General features: G+C 45.1%; 1 protein-coding gene across 1 annotated transcript in view; it reads left to right on the top strand.

Annotated features, from left to right (window-relative positions):
• Positions 1-22,581, top strand: part of LOC137522068 (calcium-activated chloride channel regulator 1-like) — a 157,113-nt gene extending 134,532 nt beyond the window's left edge. The window contains exon 14 of the mRNA XM_068242093.1: positions 21,812-22,581. Within this exon, the coding sequence (XP_068098194.1) occupies positions 21,812-22,164 (353 nt within the window). The 3' untranslated portion in view covers positions 22,165-22,581. The remainder of the gene's footprint in view (positions 1-21,811) is intronic.
• Positions 22,582-27,165: the final 4,584 nt, after the last annotated feature.

Raw genomic sequence — 27,165 nt, forward strand, 5'->3', positions numbered from 1 at the left:
CGAGGTCGTGTAAATGTAATTTCTTGTGGACCTGGCCCACAGTACAGTGCTCGGAAGAAGGCACGTCCCATCACCTCCCAAGATTGTCAGGACGTGGTTGAGTATTTAGCGACACAGAACACCTCATCTTGCTCAGCCACCAGCGCTACTACTAGCACCACTTCCGCTGCATTTGACACTTCGCAAGAATTATTTAGTGTTGAAATCACTGATGCACAGCCATTGTTGTTACAGCCAGATGAATTTTCACCAGCTCATATATTTGAGTTACCCGGCAACACTATGGATGTAACGTGTAAGGAGGATGAAGGACCTACTGATGGTGCATGTTTGGATTTGTCTGAGGCAAGCGAAGCTGGGCAGGATGATTACGATGATGACGATGATAGGGATCCTCTGTATGTTCCCAATAGAGGAGATGAAGAGGGGGACAGTTCAGAGGTGGAGTCAGAGAGTAGTAGGAGGAGAGAAGTTGCTGAAAGAAGCTGGGGCAGCTCTTCGTCAGAAACAGCTGGTGGCAGAGTCCGGCACCATGTATCGCCACCTATGTACAGCCAGCCAACTTGCCCTTCAGCATCAGCTGCTGAGGTGACGGTCCCCATAGTGCCCACATCCCAGGGTGGCTCAGCGGTGTGGAAATTTTTTAATGTGTGTGCCTCAGATCGGACCAAAGCCATCTGTTCGCTCTGCCAACAAAAATTGAGCCGTGGAAAGGCCAACACTCACGTAGGGACAAGTGCCTTACGAAGGCACCTGGAGAAAAGGCACAAACAGCAATGGGATGGCCACCTGAGCAAAAGCAGCAGCAGCACACAAAAGCAAAGCCACCCTCCTTCTCCTTTTCCTCCACAATCAGGTGCATTATCTGCTTCTGCAGCTTTCTCCCTTCCACCTTCACAGGCACCCTCCTCCACTCCGCCTCTGCCCTTGAGCGGTTCCTGCTCCTCTGCCCACAGCAGCAGTCAGGTGTCCGTGAAGGAAATGTTTGAGCGGAAGAAGCCAATTTCGGCCAGTCACCCCCTTGCCCGGTGTCTGACAGCTGGCGTGGCGGAACTGTTAGCTCGGCAGCTGTTACCATACCGGCTGGTGGACTCTGAGGCCTTCCGTAAATTTGTGGCCATCGGAACACCGCAGTGGAAGATGCCAGGCCGCACTTATTTTTCGAGAAAGGCCATACCCAAACTGCACCGTGAAGTTGAGAGGCAAGTGGTGTCATCTCTTGCGAAGAGCGTTGGGTCAAGGGTACACCTGACCACGGATGCCTGGTCTGCCAAGCACGGGCAGGGCCGCTACATTACCTACACAGCCCATTGGGTGAACCTGGTGGTGAACGATGGCAAGCAGGGCGCAGCGGACCAAATTGTGACACCTCCACGGCTTGCAGGCAGGCCTCCTGCCACCTCCTCTCCTCCTGCTACATGCTCTTCCCTGTCCTCCTCCTCCTTGGCTGAGTGGCAGTTCTCCTCTCCAGCTACACAGCCCCAGCTCCGCAGGGCCTATGCTGCATGCCAGGTAAAACGGTGTCACGCCATCTTAGACATGTCTTGTCTCAAAGCGGAGAGTCACACTGGAGCAGCTCTCCTGGCTGCTCTTAAGAAACAGGTGGATGAGTGGCTGACCCCGCACCACCTGGAGATAGGCAACGTGGTGTGCGACAACGGCAGCAATCTGCTTGCCGCTTTGCATATGGGGAAGCTGACACACATACCCTGCATGGCACATGTCATGAATCTAGTGGTTCAAAGATTTGTGGCAAAGTACCCTGGCTTAGCGAATGTCCTGAAGCAGGCCAGGAAGTTCTGTGGGCATTTGAGGCGGTCTTACACAGCCATGGCACGCTTTGCGGAAATTCAGCGCAAAAACAACATGCTGGTGAGACGCCTCATTTGCGATAGCCCGACTCGCTGGAACTCGACCCTGCTCATGTTCTCCCGCCTGCTAGAACAGAAGAAAGCCGTGACCCACTACCTCTACAACTACAGTAGAATGAAACAGTCTGGGAAGATGGGGATGTTCTGGCCCGACAACTGGACACTGATGGAAAAGGCATGCAGGCTCATGCGGCCGTTTGAGGAGGTGACCAACCTGGTGAGCCACAGTGAGGGCACCATCAGCGACTTAATTCCCTATGCTTACTTCTTGGAGCGTGCTGTGCGTAGAGTGGCGGATGAAGCTGTGAATGAGCGTGACCAGGAACCGTTACGGCAGGAACAGGCATGGGACCAATTTTCATCAGACCCAGCTGTTTCCTCAACACCTGCGGCAGCACAGAGGGGGGAGGAGGAGGAAGAAGAGAAGTCGTGTGCAGAAGACGAGTCAGACTCAGAGGATGATGAGCAAGGTGTTTCTTTGGGGGAGGAGGAGGAGGAGGAGGGGACAGCGGCAGGAGAACAACCTCAGCAGGCATCGCAAGGGGCTTGTGCTGCTCAACCTTCCCGTGGTATTGTTCGCGGCTGGGGGGAGGAGGTTGACTTACCTGACGTCACTGAGGAAGAGCAAGAGGAGATGGAGGGTACTGGATCCGACTTTGTGCAGATGTCGTCTTTTATGCTGTCCTGCCTGTTGAGGGACCCCCGTATAAAAAACCTCAAGGGGAATGAGCTGTACTGGGTGGCCACACTACTAGACCCTCGGTACAGGCACAAAGTGGCGGACCTGTTACCAACTCACCGGAAGGTGGAAAGGATGCAGCACATGCAGAACCAGCTGTCAACTATGCTTTACAATGCCTTTAAGGGTGATGTGACGGCACAACGCCAGCAAGGTACCACTGCCACTAATCCTCCTCCCGTGTCCACGCAGTCAAAGACAGGACGCTCCAGCGATCTCATGGTGATGTCGGACATGCGGACGTTCTTTAGTCCAACGCCTCGCCGTAGCCCTTCCGGATCCACCCTCCACCAACGCCTGGAACGGCAGGTAGCCGACTACCTGGCCTTAAGTGTGGATGTAGACACTGCTGTGAACAGCGATGAGGAACCCTTGAACTACTGGGTGCGCAGGCTTGACCTGTGGCCAGAGCTGTCCCAATTTGCCATCCAACTTCTCTCCTGCCCTGCCGCAAGCGTCCTGTCAGAAAGGACCTTCAGCGCAGCTGGAGGCATTGTCACAGAGAAGAGAAGTCGCCTAAGTCACAAAAGTGTTAAGTACCTCACCTTTATCAAAATGAATGAGGCATGGATCCCGGAGGGCTGCTGCCCGCCCCAAGACTAAGTCAGTCCCCGCACACACAGCATCTCTGCCTGCACGCCGTGTGACTGGCTGCCTGGCCTGCCCCAAGAAGACTAAGTCGCTCCCAGTCCCTCCACACAGCATGTCTGCCTGCAGGCCGCTTCACTACCTTCTCCGCCACCACCAACAGGGTCCGGGACTCCAGGCGGATTGCTGAATTTTTTAGGCCGCTGTAATAATTTTTCGGGTGCGTGTACATGACTGCCTAATTTTTCTGGCTGCACTGCGGGCAGCTGCAACAACAAAAGAAAAGGCATGTACATGCGCCCATTCCCCTTCGTGATCATTACCTTGCCGTGGTGAAGGGGCTTGCGTATCACAATGAAGCAATAACCGGTGCCTAGATGAGTGTCTCGGGGGGCACACCCACGATAATAAGGTCGTTGCCTCATTGTGGTCAGACCAAATTTGATCAGCTGGACAGTCACTGTTCTGTCATTCAGCTACATCAGCCAGGCGACCATATGGGCTGTAAAGCCACCAAAACCTGCACTCTCGCCATGGTGCGCACCAGTCCATCACGGCCGTCACTACACAAACAGCTGTTTGCGGTGCGTTACACGGTGAGTTTGGTGTGTCGGTGTGAAGCAGTACCTTAATTACACTACCTGATTGATGTATACACATGCAAGATGTTTGAAAGCACTTTAGGCCTGTCATTTAGCATTCAATGTGATTTCTGCCCTTAAAACGCTGCTTTGCGTCAAATCCAGATTTTTCCCCGGGACTTTTGGCATGTATCCCACTCCGCCATGCCCCCCTCCAGGTGTTAGACCCCTTGAAACATCTTTTCCATCACTTTTGTGGCCAGCATAATTAATTTTTTTTTTCAAAGTTCGCATCCCCATTGAAGTCTATTGCGGTTCGCGAACTTTAACGCGAACCGAACCTTCCGCGGAAGTTCGCGAACCAGGTTCGCGAATCTAAAATCGGAGGTTCGGCCCAACTCTATTTGCGATAACTTGCAACAAGTCTTTTACAGCGTTCTGGAGGAATTTTGGCCCACTCATCTTTGCAGAATTGTTATTTGAGGGTTTTCTAGCATGAACTGCCTTTTTAAGGCCATGCCACAACATCTCAATAGGATTCAGGTCAGGGCTTTGACTAGGCCACTCCAAAGTCTTCATTTTGGTTTTCTTCAGCCATTCAGAGGTGGATTTGCTGGTGTCTTTTGGGTCATTGTCCTGCTGCAGCACCCAAGATCGCTTCAGCTTGAGTTGACGAACAGATGTCCGGACATTCTCCTTCAGGATTTTTTGGTAGACAGTAGAATTCATGGTTCCATCTATCACAGCAAGCCTTCCAGGTCCTGAAGCAGCAAAACAACCCCAGACCATCACACTACCACCACCATATTTTACTGTTGGTATGATGTTCTTTTGCTGAAATGCTGTGTTACTTTTACGACAGATTTAACAGGACACGCACCTTCCAAAAAGTTCAACTTTTGTCTCGGCGGTCCACAAGGTATTTTCCCACAAGTCTTGGCAATCATTGAAATGTTTTTTTTAGCAAAATTGAGACGAGCCTTAATGTTCTTTTTGCTTAAAAGTGGTTTGCGCCTTGGATATCTGCCATGCAGGCCGTTTTTGCCCAGTCTCTTTCTTATGGTGGAGTTGTGAACACTGACCTTAATTGAGGCAAGTGAGGCCTGCAGTTCTTTAGATGTTGTCCTGGGGTCTTTTGTGGCCTCTCGGATGAGTTTTCTCTGCGCTCTTGGGGTAATTTTGGTCGGCCAGCCTCTCCTGGGAAGGTTCATCACTGTTCCATGTTTTTGCCATTTGTAGATAATGGCTCTCACTGTGGTTCACTGGAGTCCCAAAGCTCTAGAAATGGCTTTATAACCTTTACCAGACTGATAGATCTCAATTACAGTACTTTTGTTCTCATTTGTTCCTGAATTTCTTTGGATCTTGGCATGATGTCTAGCTTTTGAGGTGCTTTTGGTCTACTTCTCTGTGTCAGATAGCTCCTATTTAAGTGATTTCTTGATTGAAACAGGTGTGGCAGTAATCAGGCCTGGGGGTGACTACAGAAATTGAACTCAGGTGTGATAAACCACAGTTAAGTTATTTTTTAACAAGGGGGGCAATCACTTTTTCACACAGGGCCATGTAGGTTTTGAGTTTTTATTCCTCAATAAATAATAAAAACCATCATTTAAAACTGCATTTTGTGTTCAATTATGTTATCTTTGACTAATAGTTAACGGTTTTTAATGAGCAGAAACATTTAAGTGTGCCAAACATGCAAAAGAATAAGAAATCAGGAAGGGGGCAAATAGTTTTTCACACCACTGTATAAGCGTTAGCAAATAGATCCAAAAGAAAAAAGAACTTAAGTACAAGCTGTTAGGAAATATGAGCATACATAAATACCACTGTACAGCTGAATTTAGCAACAATCTGTTATGACGCGTGAGCAAAATCATAGGTGTTTAAGATTATATTTGAGGTATTTGCATTAAACAGCATGTAAACAAAATAGTTGCATGAGTTTCATGAAGACTCAGAAGAGTAATATGACATGGTCACATCTTTAAGTTCGTCAAACTCTGGGTATGAGAAAGAAGAGTGAAGGATTCTGGTGGAATGGCCATCAGTTGAAGTAGAGTATAAAGAAGAGAAGTAGACAGAGAAAGACAAAAGAGAGGGTGAAGTAAGATAAAGAGATTGAGCCAATATTTAATAGCAGCTGGGGGTATGTTGTAGAAGGCTTTTAAATTCTTAGGGATGAGAGATAGCGGAAAATTGGTTCAAGGATTGTGCGTATTATCCCATAAGAAGTTTATATTTTTCAGAAACTTGGAATTCACTCCAAAGAGCCCATGTATAGTTGAAACGCTCTATTTTGTCTGTAGCGCAAGCAATAATTCTCTCCATAGACTCCACAGACTCCACTCTTTTAATCCAGTCTTTGATAGTAGGCATTTCTGTTTTTTTTCCAAAAAACATGAATAAGAACTCTAGCTGCGTTGATTAAGTGGATTTCAAGAGACTTTGTAGGATTTGGTCGAGTCTGGGGTATCCTGGAAGAGAAACGAGGCCGGCGCGAAGACAACCTCCTTCCATGTTATGCTTTCAATTAATTGATGAATCTGTGTCCAATATTTCTGAATATTTGGACATTTCCAAAAGATGTGTAAGAGTGAACCCTCCAATTGGTTACATCTCCAACACATATCAGAGACTGAAGGGAAGATTCTGTGTAGTAGCTTTGGTGTTCTATACCATCTGGTTATAATCTTGTAACTAAATTCCTGTACATTGACTCTTATAGAACCCTTGTGATTGAGGGAAAGGTGTTTTTGCCATTGATCAGAGGTATATTGTATTTTTAGATCATTTTCCCATTCCACCTGGAATCTCGACTTGCTGGGTTGTGGGCTTGAGAGCAGTAATTGATATAGTTGAGATATTAGATGCTTATAGGGGCCTTTGCTACATACTAATCGTTCAAATGGGGATAATGGTGTAGACCAAGTCACTTTGCTGAGGATAGTTTGTATGAAGTGTCGAATTTGTAAGTATTGCCACTGAGATAATTGACAATCATCTCTCAGAGTGTTGAGTTCAGTCAAAGATTTGACTGTACCGTTTCTAACAAGATCTTGGAGTCTAGGACAGCTGTCGTTGGGCCAATTTTGAAGAAAAGGGGATATCCTGTGCTGGGAGGAAAGCGAGATTGTTGGAAAGAGGAGTGAGTCTACCGGGGAAGGATGCCAAGCCCTTGAATGGTAAGAATTTATGTATGCTTTTAGTTGTAGCTTCAATCAGGAGGTTCTCCCATTGTTTCCTCATTGCGGTTGGGAAATCTGCCCATCCCAAGCTAGAAGTTGAAATATCAGAATTTTCTCCCTCGACTTGTGCCCATTGCTTGGGGGATGTAGAATTTGACCATTCTATGGCTCTGCTTAGTTGGGAGGCCAGATGATATGTATGTAAATCAGGGAGCACCATACCTCCCAATTCTTTAGGGAGTATCAAGGTTGATTGTTTGGTTCTTGGAGGTTTCCCACCCCAAACAAATTTGTTGATGGCGGATTGAAGGTCTTTGATATAGGATGGTGGTAGGGTGATTGGAAGGCATTGGCTAACGTATCAGAATCTTGGAAGCAGAGTCATCTTGACAGAGGCTATCCTACCAAACCATTTTTTTGGGTGCCCCAAAATGTCAGATCTGATTTCAGTTGTTTACTTAGAGGTATAAAATTACTTTCAAAGATGCTATTTAAGTTGTGAGGAATATCTATACCTAAGTAGTGTAGTGATTAACTTGACCAAGAAAATGCAAAAGTAGATTGGCATTGGTTGACTGTTCTTGCGTCTAGAGAGATATTTAGGGCTCTTGACTTATGAAAATGTATTTTAAGGTTGGAGAGAAATCCAAATTTTTCAAACTGCTTCATTAGGTTGGGAATGGATGTTAGTGGGTCCTGGAGAAAAATTAATAAATCATGGGCAAAGGCAGCCACTACGTGTTTGGAGGACTTTGTTTGTATCCCTCTAATTGAGGGATCAGATCTTACAGCGTTAAGAAATGGTTCTAGAGTGATTACATAGAGCAGGGGAGAGAGGGGACACCCTTGGCGAGTACCATTAGTAATGATGAATTTGTCAGAAAGCAAGCCATTGGCCTTTACTTTGGCTGAAGGGTTAGAGTATAACAAGTTTATCCAGTTTAGAAGGTTAGGACCCAGACCCAGGCGTGACAGGTGGCGCGGGAAAAGTCCCATGCCACCCTGTCAAATGCCTTTTGAGCATCTGTAGAAAAAAAAGCTTTATGCTTGTGTTTTTTGGCTAGAGCCATGACCCCAACTGCCCTCATCACATTATCTCTGGTTTCCCTTCCAGGCACGAAGTCGGATTGGTCTATCTTAATGTGATCCGGGGTATAGGGGAGAAGTCTGTTTGCAAGGATCTTAGCAAATATTTTGTCTTCTAGATGGAGGAGGGAGATGGGCCTATAGTTTGAACAGAGCTTGGCATCCTTCCCAGGTTTAGGGATCACTGTTATGTGAGCTTCTAAAAATTGGGGAGAAGGGATAGTATCTGGAGTAATTGAGTTTAAAGCTGAGGTAAAGGCTGGGGCCAGCACTTTGGCAAACGATTTGTAGTACTGAGAGCTGAAACCATCAGGCTCAGGTGCTTTGCCTGGTTTCAGATTTTTAACCGCCACTAAAAACTCATCAGTGGATATTGGGGCTTCAAGGTCCTTCAGTTCATCTTGAGAGATGTTTAAGGGCAAAGAGAATTTAGTTAGGTACTCTGTACTTTTATTGGATCTGGATTAGTGGGGTCTTTTCTCTGGGTGTGTATCCTGCAGATTATATAATGTTTTATAGAATCTGCAAAACTCCTCTACTATTTCCTCGGATTTAGCTAGTTTGGTTTGTTTGGAATCAATAATGGTAGGGATATGAGATTGCATCATTTTTTGACGTAGTGCCTTCGCTAAGTATTTACCACTCTTATTTCCCAATTCATAGAAAATTTTCTTCCCAGACAGAATTTTCTGTTTGGCCTCAATGGATAATAGGGAGTTTAGTCTGGATCTGCATTCGGTCAAAGGTTTCTAGAGCTTGAGCAGCAAGAGAATGCTTATGAAGCTTCTCCAGGCTGCAGACCTCTTCTGAAAGTTTGATTATGCCTTCCTCCTTTTCCCGTTTTCATTTGGCTCCCAACTGTATGAGACGTCCCCTGATAACTGATTTTATTATTATTATTATTATTATTTTGTATTTATATAGCGCCGACATCTTAGGCAGCGCTGAACAGTATATATATATATTGTCTTGTCACTAACTGTCCCTTTAACGGAGCTCACAATCTAATCCCTACTATTATCATATGTCTATGTTTGTATTATGTAGTGTAAGTACTGTAGTCTAGGGCCAATTTAAGGGTGGGAAAATTAACTTATCTGTATGTTTTTGGGATGTGGGAGGAAACCGGAGTACCCAGAGGAAACCCACGCAGACACGGGGAGAACATACAAACTCCTTGCAGATGGTGCCCTGGCTGGGATTCGAACCGGGGACCCAGCACTGCAAGGCGAGAGCCACTACGCCACCGCCACCGTGTGCCTCCCAAATTGTAAGGGTGGGTGTATCAGTATTCACGTGGTCATGGAAATAATTGTCTAAAGCTGTTGATATAGTAGCTACTCTGCCTTTATCGGCTAGAAGTTGAGGGTTAAGTCTCCAACACCAGGATTTACTTATTTTCTCAGGGAGGCTTACAATCAGGGAGATAGGAGAATGACCCAAAATTGTCTTAGTGCCAATAGAGGAGTTACGTATGAGTGTCAAATCTCTTTGTGATACAAAGTAGTCATCGATACATGAATATTTTTGGTGGATAGGTGAGAAGAAAGTATAGTCTTTTTCTTGAGGATGCGAAATTCGCCAAGGGTCCATAAGTGTCAAACTTTTCAAGCTGGACCTAATGAATTTTAGTGCTTTGTATGATAGTGTGGAAGAGCCATTAGAACAGTCAGTCAATGGTTGTAGAGGGATATTGAAATCGCTTCCTAGAATCAGAATGCCTGATGTAAAATAGGAAAGATGAGTGAGAGTTGATGCAATAAAAGAAGGCTGTTGCTTGTTTGGAGAGCGTAGACTGTCGCTAGAGTGAAAGTCCAGTTGTTTAGCTTTCCTCTCACAAACAAGAACCTTCCTTCTGGATCTCTCTCAACCTCTTCCATTAGAAAAGGAACATTCTTGTGAATAAAAATAGACACACCCTTGGATTTGGTTGTTTGAGAAGTAGCGTGTATAGCTAGTGGATAATGTCTGTCAAATCTAGAGGTTACATGATTCGTTCTAAGATGGGTTTCCTGGAGGAAAGCAAAATGAGCTTTTTCTTTTTTAAGAAAGTCAAATCCCATTGTTCTTTTAGTGTGGATGTTCAAGCCATTCACATTAATTGAAAGACATTTCCACATTAATTGTGTCTGAAATGTGTTGGTAGCTTCAGTCATTTTATACAGATGAGTATGCTCTCCAGATGTCTGAGGGGTAATTAAAGTATGACCTATATATGATGTTGAAGAGAGATGAGATAGAGATGAGTTTATGTAGAAAGATAGTAAAGGAGAGGGGAGAAGTAGAAGAAAAGAGAAAGAAAGAAAAAATACTCAGAGTTGGAGGATCCAGTACTGCATCAAATGCAGTGTTCTTTGAGTGTGACCAAAATGAAAAATATGTGGAATATTTAACACAGCAGGAAAAGAAAAATACTCCCAACGTAAGTGTGATTTAACTAATCAGCACTTACTTTAACAGTGGGAAAAGTATTCAGTGTATATTTAAATAACACGTACACTGTGCGGGGGTATAGAAGACACCCAATATCTGTAATGACTGGTTACAACTGTGTAAATGTGGTCAAACAGATATAGTGTTCTTTAAGCAATAAAAAACATGGAAAGCTGCAGCCTCCGCATTAAACATGCAAATATTACTAAACCAACTAATCTTAACCACTTTCTGACCGCCGCATGTACATATGGCGGCCGGGAAGTGGACCCCGAAAGGACTGCTGCATGTACAAATGGCGGCGGTCCTTGTACGTAGAGATGAGCGTAATGACGTAATTACGATTTCGCGAAATTTCGCGTAATTAGTGTAATTACGATTATGGTCGTAAGTACATAATCGTAATGAAGAAGGATTTCGCGAAATTTCACGTAAGCGTAATTTTCGCGTAATTTTCGCATTACAGTGGGTATTACAAAAGTAATGCGTATGGCCATGCTCCCAAGCGGAAAAGTTGACGCATGGATCAATGTTAGGTAGCCGCCGACTTTACGGGTTAATAGCAAAGCCCCCTTGAATGCTAAGAGCCTCAAATTTGGAGAATATATTAAGGAGATCAGAAGGAATAAGAGGAAAAAAAATTTTGCAAAAAGACCTTATAGTTTTTGAGAAAATCGATGTTAAAGTTTCAAAGGACAAATGTATACATTTAAAAACCCGCCGATTTTAACGGTTAATAGCAAAGCCTGCTTAAAGTTTAGGAACACCAAATTCCCAGGGTATATTAAGGGGATCAGTGGGAATAAGAGGACATTTTTTTTTTTCAAAAAGACCTTATAGTTTTTGAGAAAATCGATTTTTAAGTTTCAAGGGCAAAAATGTCTTTTAAATGCGGAAAATGTCAGTTTTTTTTGCACAGGTAACAATAGTGTATTATTTTCATAGATTCCCCCAAGTGGGAAGAGTTTTACTTACTTCGTTCTGAGTGTGGGAAATATAAAAAAAAACGACGTGGGGCCCCCCCTCCCAGACCTCTTTAACCCCTTGTCCCCCATGCAGGCTGGGATAGCCAGAATGCGGAGCACCGGCCGCGTGGGGCTCCGCACCCTGACTATACCAGCCCGCATGGTCCATGGATTGGGGGGTCTCGGAAGGGGAGGGGCAGCCAAGCTTTCCCCTCCCCCTCCGAGCCCTTGTCCAATCCAAGGACAAGGGGCTCTTCTCCACCTCCGATGGGCGGTGGAGGTGGAGGCCGCGATTTCCTGGGGGGGGGGGTTCATGGTGGAATCTGGGAGTCCCCTTTAAAAAGGGGTCCCCCAGATGCCCAGCCCGGCGAGTGACGTCGGGTGCGGCGTAGTTACAATGTAACAAAGTTGTTACATTGTAATAACTTTGTTACATTGTAACTGATAGAACATTTCCGAGGATATTGCGAGGGATCATTTATTTAAAGAGACAGGTAAGTATTAATGGTTAATTAAGAATATTAAAGGACTTTTTTCGTGGTTATGTTTTTTGTTCAATTAAAATACTTTTTCTAAGTGTTTGTGTGTTTATTTACTTGTAACTCTTAAAGGAAATGGGTAAGGGGTACAAGTACTTCTATACTCATTTCTCCTGGGAGGGGGGGTGGGCATCTGGGGGACCCCTTTTTAAAGGGGACTCCCAGATTCCACCATGAACCCCCCCCCCCAGGAAATTGCGGCCTCCACCGCCCATCGGGATTGGACAAGGGCTCGGAGGGGGAGGGGAAAGCTTGGCTGCCCCTCCCCTTCCGAGACCCCCCAATCCATGGACCATGCGGGCTGGTATAGTCAGGGTGCGGAGCCCCACGCGGCCGGTGCTCCGCATTCTGGCTATCCCAGCCTGCATGGGGACAAGGGGTTAAAGAGGTCTGGCAGGGGGGACCCCACGTCGTTTTTTTTTTATATTTCCCACACTCAGAACGAAGTAAGTAAAACTATTCCCACTTGGGGGAATCTATGAAAATAATACACTATTGTTACCTGTGCAAAAAAACCTGACATTTTCCGCATTTAAAAGACATTTTTGCCCTTGAAACTTAAAAATCGATTTTCTCAAAAACTATAAGGTCTTTTTGCAAAAAATGTTTTCCTCTTATTCTTTCTGATCTCCTTAATATATTCTCAAAATTTGAGGCGCTTAGCATTTAAGGGGGCTTTGCTATTAACCCTTAAAGTCGGCAGCTTTTTTATATTATACGGAGCGTTACGGTTTAACGCAAAATTACGGTATGGTTTAATGCGAAATTACGGCATGAACGAAACGCGAAATTACGCGTTGAAAATTACGCTTACGGTATTTTCAATTACGATTTTAATGGCAATTACGCTACCGTAATTTCGCATCGTAATCGCAAATTTCGCGTGCGTAATTATGGTAATGCGAAATTACGAAAATTTTGGCTCAACTCTACTTGTAAGGGCATGGGCGGAGCGATCACGTCATTCGTGACGCGATCCTCTGCCGGGGACTGGCTCCGCCCCCCTCGCGCTGTAACCCGCCAGCAGTTACAAAGTGTATAATACACTTTGTAATGTATACAAAGTGTATTATACAGGCTGCCTCCTGCCCTGGTGGTCCCAGTGTCCGAGGAACCACCAGGGCAGGCTGCAGCTGCCCTAGTCTGCACCCAAGCTCACTGATTCCCCCCCCCCTGCCCCCTGATCGCCCACAGCATTCCTCAGACCCCCCCCCCTGCCCACCCCCTAGACCACTGTTTGCACCCAATCACCCCCCTAATCACCCATCAATCACTCCCTGTCACTATCTGTCAACGCTATTTTTTTTATGCCCTAAACTGCCCCCTGCTCCCTCCTGATCACCCCCCCCCCCCACCCCTCAGATTCTCCCCAGACCCCCCCCCCCCTGTGTACTGTATGCATCTATCCCCCTGATCACCTGTCAATCACCTGTCAATCACCCATCAATCACCCCCTGTCACTGCCACCCATCAATCAGCCCCTAACCTGCCCCTTGCGGGCAATCTGATCACCCACCCACACCAATAGATCTGCGCAGAAAAAGTGGGATCAGCGCATCACCAGGCCGCCTCTGAATGGCCTCAGCTCAGAGATGCGCTGAGCCCCCTCCAGGAACTGCAAACACACCTTGAACCCAAACAGAGGCTCTGCATATACACCAAAGAAAAACTAACAAGTGGGAGCAGCTGACCAGAATTAAATCAAACATAGCAAAGAAATGAACAGCGCTACTTAAAAACAGATGAATGCTTACCTGCAAAAAAAGTGCAGACCCCACTCATGGGATACAAATACACAATGAGCACACATACAACCTGCCTACCACTTGGAGGATGTTAGTTTCCACTAACAGCTTGCAATGCAATTTGTTAGGTACTCGTCCCTCCCACTGTTGAAGAAGTCTTTGTGTATTTGTATCCCATGAGTGGGGTCTGCACTTTTTTGCAGGTAAGCATTCATCTGTTTTTAAGTAGCGCTGTTCATTTCTTTGCTATGTTTGATTTAATTCTGGTCAGCTGCTCCCACTTGTTAGTTTTTCTTTGGTGTATATGCAGAGCCTCTGTTTGGGTTCAAGGTGCGTTTGCAGTTCCTGTTGGGGCTCAGCGCATCTCTGAGCTGAGGCCATTCAGAGGCGGCCTGGTGATGCGCTGATCCCACTTTTTCTGCGCAATTCTTAATTTTACTGGTAGCGCGCCCAGGCTATGCATATGCATAGGTAGGTTTTAGTTAGTGTTAGGTCCCCTCCCATGGAGGAAAGACTTCTTCGACAGTGGGAGGGACGAGTACCTAGCAAATTGCATTGCAAGCTGTTAGTGGAAACTAACATCCTCCAAGTGGTAGACAGGTTGTATGTGTGCTCATTGTGTATTTGTATCCCATGAGTGGGGTCTGCACTTTTTTGCAGGTAAGCATTCATCTGTTTTTAAGTAGCGCTGTTCATTTCTTTGCTATGTTTGATTTAATTCTGGTCAGCTGCTCCCACTTGTTAGTTTTTCTTTGGTGTATATGCAGAGCCTCTGTTTGGGTTCAAGGTGCGTTTGCAGTTCCTGGGGGGGCTCAGCGCATCTCTGAGCTGAGGCCATTCAGAGGCGGCCTGGTGATGCGCTGATCCCACTTTTTCTGCGCAATTCTTAATTTTACTGGTAGCGCGCCCAGGTTATGCATATGCAGCATATGCATAACCTGGGCGCGCTACCAGTAAAATTAAGAATTGCGCAGAAAAAGTGGGATCAGCGCATCACCAGGCCGCCTCTGAATGGCCTCAGCTCAGAGATGCGCTGAGCCCCCCCAGGAACTGCAAACGCACCTTGAACCCAAACAGAGGCTCTGCATATACACCAAAGAAAAACTAACAAGTGGGAGCAGCTGACCAGAATTAAATCAAACATAGCAAAGAAATGAACAGCGCTACTTAAAAACAGATGAATTCTTACCTGCAAAAAAGTGCAGACCCCACTCATGGGATACAAATACACAATGAGCACACATACAACCTGTCTACCACTTGGAGGATGTTAGTTTCCACTAACAGCTTGCAATGCAATTTGCTAGGTACTCGTCCCTCCCACTGTCGAAGAAGTCTTTCCTCCATGGGAGGGGACCTAACACTAACTAAAACCTACCTATGCATATGCATAGCCTGGGCGCGCTACCAGTAAAATTAAGAATTGCGCAGAAAAAGTGGGATCAGCGCATCACCAGGCCGCCTCTGAATGGCCTCAGCTCAGAGATGCGCTGAGCCCCCCCAGGAACTGCAAACGCACCTTGAACCCAAACAGAGGCTCTGCATATACACCAAAGAAAAACTAACAAGTGGGAGCAGCTGACCAGAATTAAATCAAACATAACAAAGAAATGAACAGCGCTACTTAAAAACAGATGAATGCTTACCTGCAAAAAAGTGCAGACCCCACTCATGGGATACACATACACAATGAGCACACATACAACCTGTCTACCACTTGGAGGATGTTAGTTTCCACTAACAACTTGCAATGCAATTTGTTAGGTACTTGTCCCTCCCACTGTCGAAGAAGTCTTTGTGTATTTGTATCCCATGAGTGGGGTCTGCACTTTTTTGCAGGTAAGCATTCATCTGTTTTTAAGTAGCGCTGTTCATTTCTTTGCTATGTTTGATTTAATTCTGGTCAGCTGCTCCCACTTGTTAGTTTTTCTTTGGTGTATATGCAGAGCCTCTGTTTGGGTTCAAGGTGCGTTTGCAGTTCCTGGGGGGGCTCAGCGCATCTCTGAGCTGAGGCCATTCAGAGGCGGCCTGGTGATGCGCTGATCCCACTTTTTCTGCGCAATTCTTAATTTTACTGGTAGCGCGCCCAGGCTATGCATATGCATAGGTAGGTTTTAGTTAGTGTTAGGTCCCCTCCCATGGAAGAAAGACTTCTTCGACAGTGGGAGGGACAAGTACCTAACAAATTGCATTGCAAGTTGTTAGTGGAAACTAACATCCTCCAAGTGGTAGACAGGTTGTATGTGTGCTCATTGTGTATGTGTATCCCATGAGTGGGGTCTGCACTTTTTTGCAGGTAAGCATTCATCTGTTTTTAAGTAGCGCTGTTCATTTCTTTGTTATGTTTGATTTAATTCTGGTCAGCTGCTCCCACTTGTTAGTTTTTCTTTGGTGTATATGCAGAGCCTCTGTTTGGGTTCAAGGTGCGTTTGCAGTTCCTGGGGGGGCTCAGCGCATCTCTGAGCTGAGGCCATTCAGAGGCGGCCTGGTGATGCGCTGATCCCACTTTTTCTGCGCAATTCTTAATTTTACTGGTAGCGCGCCCAGGCTATGCATATGCATAGGTAGGTTTTAGTTAGTGTTAGGTCCCCTCCCATGGAGGAAAGACTTCTTCGACAGTGGGAGGGACGAGTACCTAGCAAATTGCATTGCAAGCTGTTAGTGGAAACTAACATCCTCCAAGTGGTAGACAGGTTGTATGTGTGCTCATTGTGTATTTGTATCCCATGAGTGGGGTCTGCACTTTTTTGCAGGTAAGAATTCATCTGTTTTTAAGTAGCGCTGTTCATTTCTTTGCTATGTTTGATTTAATTCTGGTCAGCTGCTCCCACTTGTTAGTTTTTCTTTGGTGTATATGCAGAGCCTCTGTTTGGGTTCAAGGTGCGTTTGCAGTTCCTGGGGGGGCTCAGCGCATCTCTGAGCTGAGGCCATTCAGAGGCGGCCTGGTGATGCGCTGATCCCACTTTTTCTGCGCAATTCTTAATTTTACTGGTAGCGCGCCCAGGTTATGCATATGCTGCATATGCATAACCTGGGCGCGCTACCAGTAAAATTAAGAATTGCGCAGAAAAAGTGGGATCAGCGCATCACCAGGCCGCCTCTGAATGGCCTCAGCTCAGAGATGCGCTGAGCCCCCCCAGGAACTGCAAACGCACCTTGAACCCAAACAGAGGCTCTGCATATACACCAAAGAAAAACTAACAAGTGGGAGCAGCTGACCAGAATTAAATCAAACATAGCAAAGAAATGAACAGCGCTACTTAAAAACAGATGAATGCTTACCTGCAAAAAAGTGCAGACCCCACTCATGGGATACAAATACACAATGAGCACACATACAACCTGTCTACCACTTGGAGGATGTTAGTTTCCACTAACAGCTTGCAATGCAATTTGTTAGGTACTCGTCCCTCCCACTGTCGAAGAAGTCTTTCCTCCATGGGAGGGGACCTAACACTAACTAAAACCTACCTATGCATATGCATAGCCTGGGTGCGCTACCAGTAAAATTAAGAATTGCGCAGAAAAAGTGGGATCAGCGCATCACCAGGCCGCCTCTGAATGGCCTCAGCTCAGAGATGCGCTGAGCCCCCCCAGGAACTGCAAACGCACCTTGAACCCAAACAGAGGCTCTGCATATACACCAAAGAAAAACTAACAAGTGGGAGCAGCTGACCAGAATTAAATCAAACATAGCAAAGAAATGAACAGCGCTACTTAAAAACAGATGAATGCTTACCTGCAAAAAAGTGCAGACCCCACTCATGGGATACAAATACACAATGAGCACACATACAACCTGCCTACCACTTGGAGGATGTTAGTTTCCACTAACAGCTTGCAATGCAATTTGTTAGGTACTCGTCCCTCCCACTGTCGAAGAAGTCTTTGTGTATTTGTATCCCATGAGTGGGGTCTGCACTTTTTTGCAGGTAAGCATTCATCTGTTTTTAAGTAGCGCTGTTCATTTCTTTGCTATGTTTGATTTAATTCTGGTCAGCTGCTCCCACTTGTTAGTTTTTCTTTGGTGTATATGCAGAGCCTCTGTTTGGGTTCAAGGTGCGTTTGCAGTTCCTGGGGGGGCTCAGCGCATCTCTGAGCTGAGGCCATTCAGAGGCGGCCTGGTGATGCGCTGATCCCACTTTTTCTGCGCAATTCTTAATTTTACTGGTAGCGCGCCCAGGCTATGCATATGCATAGGTAGGTTTTAGTTAGTGTTAGGTCCCCTCCCATGGAGGAAAGACTTCTTCGACAGTGGGAGGGACGAGTATCTAACAAATTGCATTGCAAGCTGTTAGTGGAAACTAACATCCTCCAAGTGGTAGACAGGTTGTATGTGTGCTCATTGTGTATTTGTATCCCATGAGTGGGGTCTGCACTTTTTTGCAGGTAAGCATTCATCTGTTTTTAAGTAGCGCTGTTCATTTCTTTGCCACACCAATAGATCGCCCGCAGATCCGACGTCAGATCACCTCCCAAGTGCAGTGTTTACATCTGTTCTCTACCCTAAACACCCACTAATTACCCATCAATCACCCATCAATCACCCCCTATCACCACCTGTCACTGTTACCCATCAGATCAGACCCTAATCTGCCCCTTGCGGGCATCCAATCACCCGCCTACACGCTCAGATTGCCCTCAGACCCCCCCTTATCAATTAGCCAGTGCAATATTTACATCTGTTCTTCCCTGTAATAACCCACTGATCACCTGTCAATCACCTGTCAATCACCCATCAATCACCCCCTGTCACTGCCACCCATCAATCACCCCCTGTCACTGCCACCCATCAATCAGCCCCTAACCTGCCCCTTGCGGGCAATCTGATCACCCACCCACACCAATAGATCACCCGCAGATCCGACATCAGATCACCTCCCAAGTGCAGTGTTTACATCTGTTCTCTACCCTAAACACCCACTAATTACCCATCAATCACCCATCAATCACCCCCTATCACCACCTGTCACTGTTACCCATCAGATGCTGCCCTGGCATTTTAGGGGCCCTAAACGGTGAGGAGTAGTCTAGAAAACAAATGCCTCAAAATGACCTGTGAATAGGACGTTGGGCCCCTAATGGACAATTGTGTGTAAAAAAAATCAAACAATTGTCATTTACAGAGATATTTCTCCCACCCAGCATGGGTATGTGTAAAAATACACCCCAAAACACATTATACTACTTCTCCTGAGTACGGCAATACCACATGTGTGGCACTTTTTTGCAGCCTAACTGCGCTAAGGGGCCCAAAGTCCAATGAGCACGTTTAGGCTTTACAGGGGTGCTTACAATTAGGCACCCCCCAAAATGCCAGGACAGTAAACACACCCCCCAAATTACCCCATTTTGGAAAGTAGACACTTCAAGGTATTCCGAGAGGAGCATAGTGAGTCCGTGGCAGATTTAATTTTTTTTTTTTTTGTCGCAAGTTAGCAGAAATGGAAACTTTTTTTTTTCTTTTTTTTGTCACAAAGTGTCATTTTCCGCTAACTTGTGACAAAAAATAAAATCTTCTATGAACTCACCATGCCTCTCCGTGAATACTTTGGGATGTCTTCTTTCCAAAATGGGGTCATTTGGGGGGTATTTATACTATCCTGGAATTCTAGCCCCTCATGAAACATGACAGGTGGTCAGAAAAGTCATAGATGCTTCAAAATGGGAAAAATCATTTTTTGCACCATAGATTGTAAACGCTATAACTTTTACCCAAACCAATCAATATAGGCTGAATGGGGTTTTTTTTTTATTAAAAACATGTTTGTCCACATTTTTCGTGCTGCATGTATACAGAAATTTTACTTTATTTGAAAAATGTCAGCACAGAAAGTTAAAAAAATCATTTTTTTTACAAAATTCATGTCTTTTTTGATGAATATAATAAAAAGTAAAAATCGCAGCAGCAATCAAATAGCACCAAAAGAAAGCTTTATTAGTGACAAGAAAAGGAGCCAAAATTCATTTAGGTGGTAGGTTGTATGAGCAAGCAATAAACCGTGGAAGCTGCAGTGGTCTGAATGGAAAAAAAGGGTCTGGTCCTTAAGGGGGGTAAAGCCCACGGTCCTCAAGTGGTTAAATAGATATCAGATGTAAAGAATGCAGAACTGAGGGCTCTTTTCCACTATGAAATGCGATCGCGATTTGCTTCTGATCGCAAATCGCAAGGTACATTAAACTAATGGAAACTGCAGCAGCAATTTCCATTAGTGCGATCCGATTGCGATGCGATTTTGGTCGAAGCGCAATCGTTGTCCTGCCGCGTTTTGTATGCGATTGAGCTGGACTATAATGAGTATAGTAGCTCAATCGCAATCGCTTGGTGGAAATTGAAACGCGATTGCGATCGCGATCGGAATCATTTCATAGTGGAAAAGAGCCTTAAGCCATTAAAGGCGACCAAGGTAGAGTGTAGCCACCTAGACGTCAACAAGATGCCCGTATGTGCACCCTCCACGAGTCACCACCCTAAAAGCATTAGTGCAATAATTATATGGGCTAGGTGGTAACTCCGGGAGGATACCCACCCGAGCACCACGCAGACCCGACCCCAGTATGGGAACAGGAAACAGAATAAGACACCAGTCCAATTTAAGCTATCCCCCCAGTATGGATATCACAAAGGGTGAGTATATCTCACCGTATTAATATGAAATAATTAGGATAAGCATGAGGAATGAAGGAGATGAACAAAGGTTGCTGTCACCATCCGCAGCATGTCCCGCATATAGGTTAATATGAGAAGAAACCTTAACTGCATTTACGAAAGTGAGCATGGCGCCAACGGCAACAGCAAAAGGGGAGTGTAAGCATATCTCGAAGATGATCGGAGGACAGCCAGATAGACCAACACCGATATGATTATAGAATTGGTAGGAAAACTCGGCTAATATATAAGGTTATAATATATTGAGGAATTATAAGTTTGTAAGAGGAGAGAACTCACTCTATGTATGACTGCCTCCCATCGCATCCGGACCCTCACACTCCCTCCATATACCCACACACAGTGCAGTGTTCCCCTGTTTAATTAAATTCAATTATGACCAGGATGTACGTTTTTTAACTTCAATAAACTTCCTTCCTAGAAGACTCCAAATTCGTTCATTTCAAGTAATAACTAATTAAGGTAGTCCCAAAATTTTTACAAAATTAGCTATAAAGACTAATTCACTGTTGGAATGTCTCAGGAGTGTGTCCCCGTGTGACGACTGGCCAATAAAGTGGGAGCAAGCAATCTGGATAGAGCAGGGCGTCACGGAAGTGTGCACTGGTTTGTACAGAGCGTTCAATTACATGCATAACTTGGAATCGCATTAAGAAAATATAAATTCTCGGGAAGATAGCACATAACATATAACCTGGTTAGGGTCTTGTTGACAAGAGTAGCACAGAGGATGACCCCTGCGATGTAACCATAAACGGGAGCCTCCGATGTGGGTGATATGGTTAAACTTGGGGACAACGGGAACTGGTGGTGGTGGTATGTTAGGATATCATTCTGTGCGCTTTTCACAGCGCATTGACCTATGCATTCTGCAAGGTATTGATTTTCCCATGAAATTAAATGTAGCTGGTTCACATCTATGCGCTGAGCAGCATTACAAAAACGCCGTGTTGCATGCATTTCTGTGCGCTGAGCTGTAAAGCGCACATCAATGCAAGTGAATGGGTGTGCTTTTTTAGCGCATAGAAGCGAGTACAAGCATGTAGAAGTGCACGTGTTTTTTACCCCTAATTGGAAAAATAAATACATTTACATATGAAAACAAAGCTTTATTGACAACTGCTACAATAAGAAAAATGGGCTTTAAAAAAGCGCAGCGCAATGCACTGAAGCGCGCACTAAAGCATGCACAAGCGCATGCGTTTTTTAACATGCGCTTTTACACGTTTCTCAGCGCACCTAATGTGAACGAGGCCTTAGTTTACCTGGAGCTGGGCTTCATGTTGTTAATCAGATGATACTACAAAGCCTTGAAATGTGACATTTTAATTATGGTAACCAATCAGCAACTAATGTTTATTAGCTGAAGTGCGTTTGTGAAGTTATAATGTTCTTATTTTCAGCCTCCAGATATGATTTGCGAATGAGTCTGAGCAGAGAGGAACTGTTAGACAACTTTGAAAATGGCACAGTTGTGGATATCACGTATGTCATACCACAGCCGGCTGGCACCCTGGAGCAGTTCTACTTTACTCCGCAGAATATCACCATTAGCAATGGCTCAGTTCTTTATTTTGCCATGGTTGCAATAGACAAAGTCAAGCAAGTGTCGGAACCCTCTAACTTGGCAAGGGCATCATTATACATTCGACCTCCGAGATCCAGTGCAGCTCATGAGATACCAAAGAGATGGGCCACAGTATTGTTAATTCTTCTGGCAGATTTAACAGTATTATTTACTACCAATGTATCATAAAAGTCCAACTGTAGTGGTGCTCGTAATTGGTCAATTTCAATTACACAAAATCTTGCATACATTTTTGCAATTGCGCAATGCGTAATTTCGATTATGCAACCTACAGCATACTACGTTTGTGAATTGTAATTAGGCCTGTAATTATGCAGTTATGCATAATTTGCATTCAATACGTAAAAATACTTGCATGTATTCGTTCTGCACATGTGCAACTATTAGTTAAATAGTCAATGCAAAAAAGCCATTCAAACACGGCAAAAAAAATTCACCAGCCAGTATACTGCACTCGTGCTTCTATTATTAAAATATTCTATGCGTAAAAAGGTTTGCAAAGGAAATTACGCTTAAATGATGCTATTATGTGTAATTACGGTTACCGATTACGTTTGCATGGAATGGAAACTGGGAAAGTTATATGGATGAAGTTTTGTATTTAAGATATAATGATTTATATATTTTTTTAAATTTTGAACTAAGATATAATGATTTATATTTTTTTTATGTGTACTACGATATAATGATTTATATTTTTTTAAATTTGTAATATGTACTAATGACTGCATTGCCTGTACATCTCTCAGCATACGTTTCATCATGAATCTGCTGTCATCATTTCATGACTTTATTGTACTCATCCGACCACTGTTCTTGTGGTTATAGGCTTCAGAAGCTAATGTTGGGTGCAGGGTAGGTCAGCTTAAAGTGGACCTGAACTCTTGCACAGGACAGAAGGAAAACAGAGAGAAATTGATCCTGTATGTATTTAGAGAGTTTAGCCAGTATAACCCTACCCCCCCCCCCCCCCCATCTGTTGCTAATCACTAGTGTAATTTGATCTCTTCACCTGTGTCAGCTCAGGAATCTCAGGTAGGGGTTGTTTGTGCACTTAGAGGACTTCACATAGATTAGTAGCCTTACGCATAAGTTGTGCTGTCTTGCCTTAAAGGAGTGATCAGCCAAAAAGAACTCCCCCTGCTCTACCTACCCGGGACTTCCTCCTGCCCCTTGCAGCTGACATGTCCCATGCTGACAGCTCAGCTCGCAGCCACCGGCCCGGGGTCCGCAGAGGTGCAGAGGCAGACCTCCTCTAGTGCGCCTGCGCGAGCGTCCCTGTCAATCAAGTCCACGTTGTCCGCGATGTACTGCGCAGGCGCAGTAGTTCTGCACCTGCGCAGTACACCGCAGACAACGTGGGTTTGATTGACAGTGGCGCAGGTGCAAGAGACAAGGTCGTCCTCTGCACCGTCGGGGAACCCGGGTCAACGGCTGAGAGCGGAGCTGCAGCGTGGGACATGTCAGCTGCAAGGGGCTGGAGGAAGCCCCAGGTAAGTAGTGAGTGGGGGGGGGGAGTTATTTTTAACTGAAGTCAGTTTTTGGATTAAGTCAACCTTAACTGATTTAATAAAAAAGAGCTTACCTTACCTGGGGCTTTTACCAGCCCCCTGCAGACAGTCTATGCCTACTCAGGGACAAACCGATCCTCTGGTCCCCTGTTGTGAGGCTGTTTCATTTTTGGCAACTGGCCAGTCGGTGGCCACTGCTCCTGCGCGGTCCTGGCCGCCGCATCCTTGATCGCGCTCCCATTACCAGAAGCGTCCTGCGCATGTGCAGTACAATATTGTTCTCAATCTGCGCATGCGCGATGGGAACATGATCAAGGATGTGCGCGGCCAGGACCATGCAGGCACAATTGCCACCGACTGGCTAGTCACCAGAAATTAAACTGGCCTCCTGCAGGGGACCAGAGGATCGGTTTGTCCCGGCGCCGGCACAGGACATCTGCAGCGGGCCGGTAGAAGTCCCAGGTAAGGTAAACTTTATTCAATCAGTTAAGGTTCCCTTTAACTACTGCTTGTAAAGCTGCTGAATGGATCAAGTTATAGGACCACCCCTCAACCTCAAGTCATATGAGATCTCAGGTAAAGCTAGAGGTGTTTTCATCTCCACTGGCCTGCCAAGAAATGTAAAAAAAGGTGGATTTATGCAGCCACACTCAAGACTGGGAAAGGAATTATCTATCAAGAAAGAGAAAAAGTCATTGGAGAGAAGGAGGAGGTGATGGTACAAATCCTGTATTGTCTCGCTCTGTGCTACTACAGTCAATACACTGCCAAATAGCACTTACACTTGTTACGGAAAACTAGGCACTGGAGTTAGCCAAAGGGATGCTAATAATTCCAGCTTGCATGCAATCCAAGCTGCATAAAATTTGCATGCAAGCCAGAATTATTTGCATCTCAGTGATTAATGGGCATTGGTCATTTGACTACTATTTTAGGATCAACATTTTGACAAATATGCACGATTCTTTTACCTTACGTGGATAATGTATATTTGGGAAAATATCCACAATATTTGGGAAAATATCCACATATTTTAATAAACCGTTTTCTGTTAATATTCTGTGTAGTGTGTGTTTATCCCTATTCTAATATTGTGTCCTTTTAATGGCGCTGCAAGTGACAAGGGGAATGTAGGGTTCATGTAGGGCAGGGGTGTCAAACTCAATCACATAAGGGGCCAAAATCTGAAACAATGTCTTGGCCACATACAGAGGCATAACAATAGACCCTGCAAGGATGTAGCTGCAGGGGGGCCCAGAAGCCGCAGAGGGCCCGTGAAAGGAGAATTTTCTTTTCTCTATCCTGAGAGACTGACAACTAAGGGCACAGAGAGAAAAAGCTTTCTGCTGACTGCACAATTGTTCTAATGACTGCATGTGGTCAGCCACTGATAAGGAATCATACAAAGATTTGTAGACAGTCCCTATTCAGTGTTTAGCAGACTCTTGCGTACAGCGCCCATCCCCCAACCTCTCTACCCCTCCCCAAGTGCTGTGTACTGTAGTGATGCTGGAGGAATCTGCAGAGCTAGTTCTGCTCCATCAGAGATGGACAGAGTTAGTGTAATAAGAAGCTGAGGCTGGGAGCACACTCATCTGTTTTCTGCATGCATTTTCTGCACACCATGGGGCTTGATTCACTAAACCGTACTAATTAATAGCACGGCCGCGCTAGCGTTTTTGCGTGTTTGCGCGCAATTGCAAATTTTCGCACACAATTGCAAATTTGCGCACGAAAATTCGCAATTGCGGGCAAGCAGGCAAAAACGCTAGCGCGGCTGTGCTATTAATTAGTACGGTTTAGTGAATCAAGCCCCATGTGTGTCTGTATGTGTAAAAACATGCACGTTTTATCACAGAAGCTAATGTAACTGATAGAGAAAATGCCTGCAGTGCTTCACTGCTGTCTGTTTTTATCTGCATGGGGAAAACACATTCAAGTGTGCACTGGCCAATTAAATAACATTTGGTACTCAGCTTACCTGTGCAGAAAGCGAGAGGGGGGGGGGAGTCCCATCCAAAGTTTCACAGGGGGCCCAGTGATTTCTAGTAATGCCCCTGGCCACAAAGTTTATTAAAATGTAACAGGAAAGTTCTTCGATGGGCACCCTAAAAACAGGTGCAATACCTGAATGCGGCCCCTGCTTTGGTGTGCTCCTGTGGATGAGAAGGCAGTGTGCTGTAATCTGCAGTAAAAAAAAAGGTGTCAATGCAAAGCAGGAACCTCTGGTGTATTCTATATTCTACAAATGTTCTCACCACAAACTGTAACAATTGTGGGATACCCCAGCCAGTGGAGGGGGTTGGAGTAGAGGGGGTGGCAGCTTTTGGCAGCTAACAGCTGTCTCGCTGAAAAAGATTCAAGGATGTACACTGTCACTTAAATATATTGTCCCTCTGACAGAAAATTAATGAAAAAACAAGCAATTTGTACACATGTGTACTAGCCGAAAGTGTACATACATCTGCAATGGCCTGCCATCTTCATGGATATGCTAAAGACCGCTGGTACAAACACAAGTATACAGCGTGGATTCATTTCCTCCTTTTTTATACTGCTTACAATCATGCAGATTTGAAACTCTTAGGCCTTGTTCACATTGCGTTCGGCTCACGTGTCCGTCTGCGTTGGGCTGGGGTTTTTTTCCGATTCTCGGCGCTTGGGTGTGCGATTCGTTTTTGTGCTTAGCGGTTTTCTAAGCGTTTTTTCCGAGCGATTTTGTTATTCACTCCCTGACATCAGGAAGTGAACTCTTTGACCCGGCATAGAATAAATGCAATGTATTTATTCTTGAAAACGCAAACGCAATTGCTACACAAAGCGATTTTGTGAGCGTTTGCGTTTCTCCTATACTTTCCATTGAGGCGGAATCGCCTCAAAAATAGTCCATGCACCGCTTTACTGAACGGACAGCCCATGGCCCGCGCTGAGATGAACCTTCTCATAGACATTCATTGCACAAGTGTTTGGTGGGCGATTTTAAAAATCGCCCGCATGTAAAAAAAAGCCGAAAACGCCTGCAGTGTGAACAAGTCTGTAAGGGCCACATAAAATGGTGGTGGGGGGGCGGATTTGGGCCACGGACCTTGTTAGGGGGTAGAAGGGAGTCTGCTGCAGAGAATACATTGACCTTTGGTGGATGAGAGCTTATAGAAGTAGGTCAGAGATCATGATAATGAAATTTTGAACTGTGGCCTGGAAATTCCTGTTCATTATCCCATTGTGAATCAGTGGTCAATTCTCAAAGAGCAGTGGTCAAGCAGAAGCCCACGGGGTTTGCTCAAATTCAAATACTAATAAGGCAAGAATTCATCACCAGGATTTGCCACCCAAGCTGATTTTCCACATGTCACAGCAAACTGCAGAATTATGAAGAAGAAAGGTCAACACTGTAAAAACATTGTCTCTTTGCAGAAATGTCATGTATTTGCCAACAAAAGCCTTTGAAACATATAAACTGTTTATAATTGTTCTACAGTATACAAAAGAAATTAGAAAAAAAAATCATCTAAAAATTCTGAAGCAGCAAAGTTTGCAAAAAACACTTGTGCCACAGCCAACATTTTCAGCTCATCTTGTAGAAGAGCACAGAAATGGATGAAGGTTGAATAAAGTATTTTATGGTTCTCCATTGCAAAGAAAAAAAAAACTAACAAAG

Source organism: Hyperolius riggenbachi, chromosome 6 (assembly GCF_040937935.1).
Source record: "Hyperolius riggenbachi isolate aHypRig1 chromosome 6, aHypRig1.pri, whole genome shotgun sequence".
Taxonomy (NCBI): Eukaryota; Metazoa; Chordata; class Amphibia; order Anura; family Hyperoliidae; genus Hyperolius; species Hyperolius riggenbachi.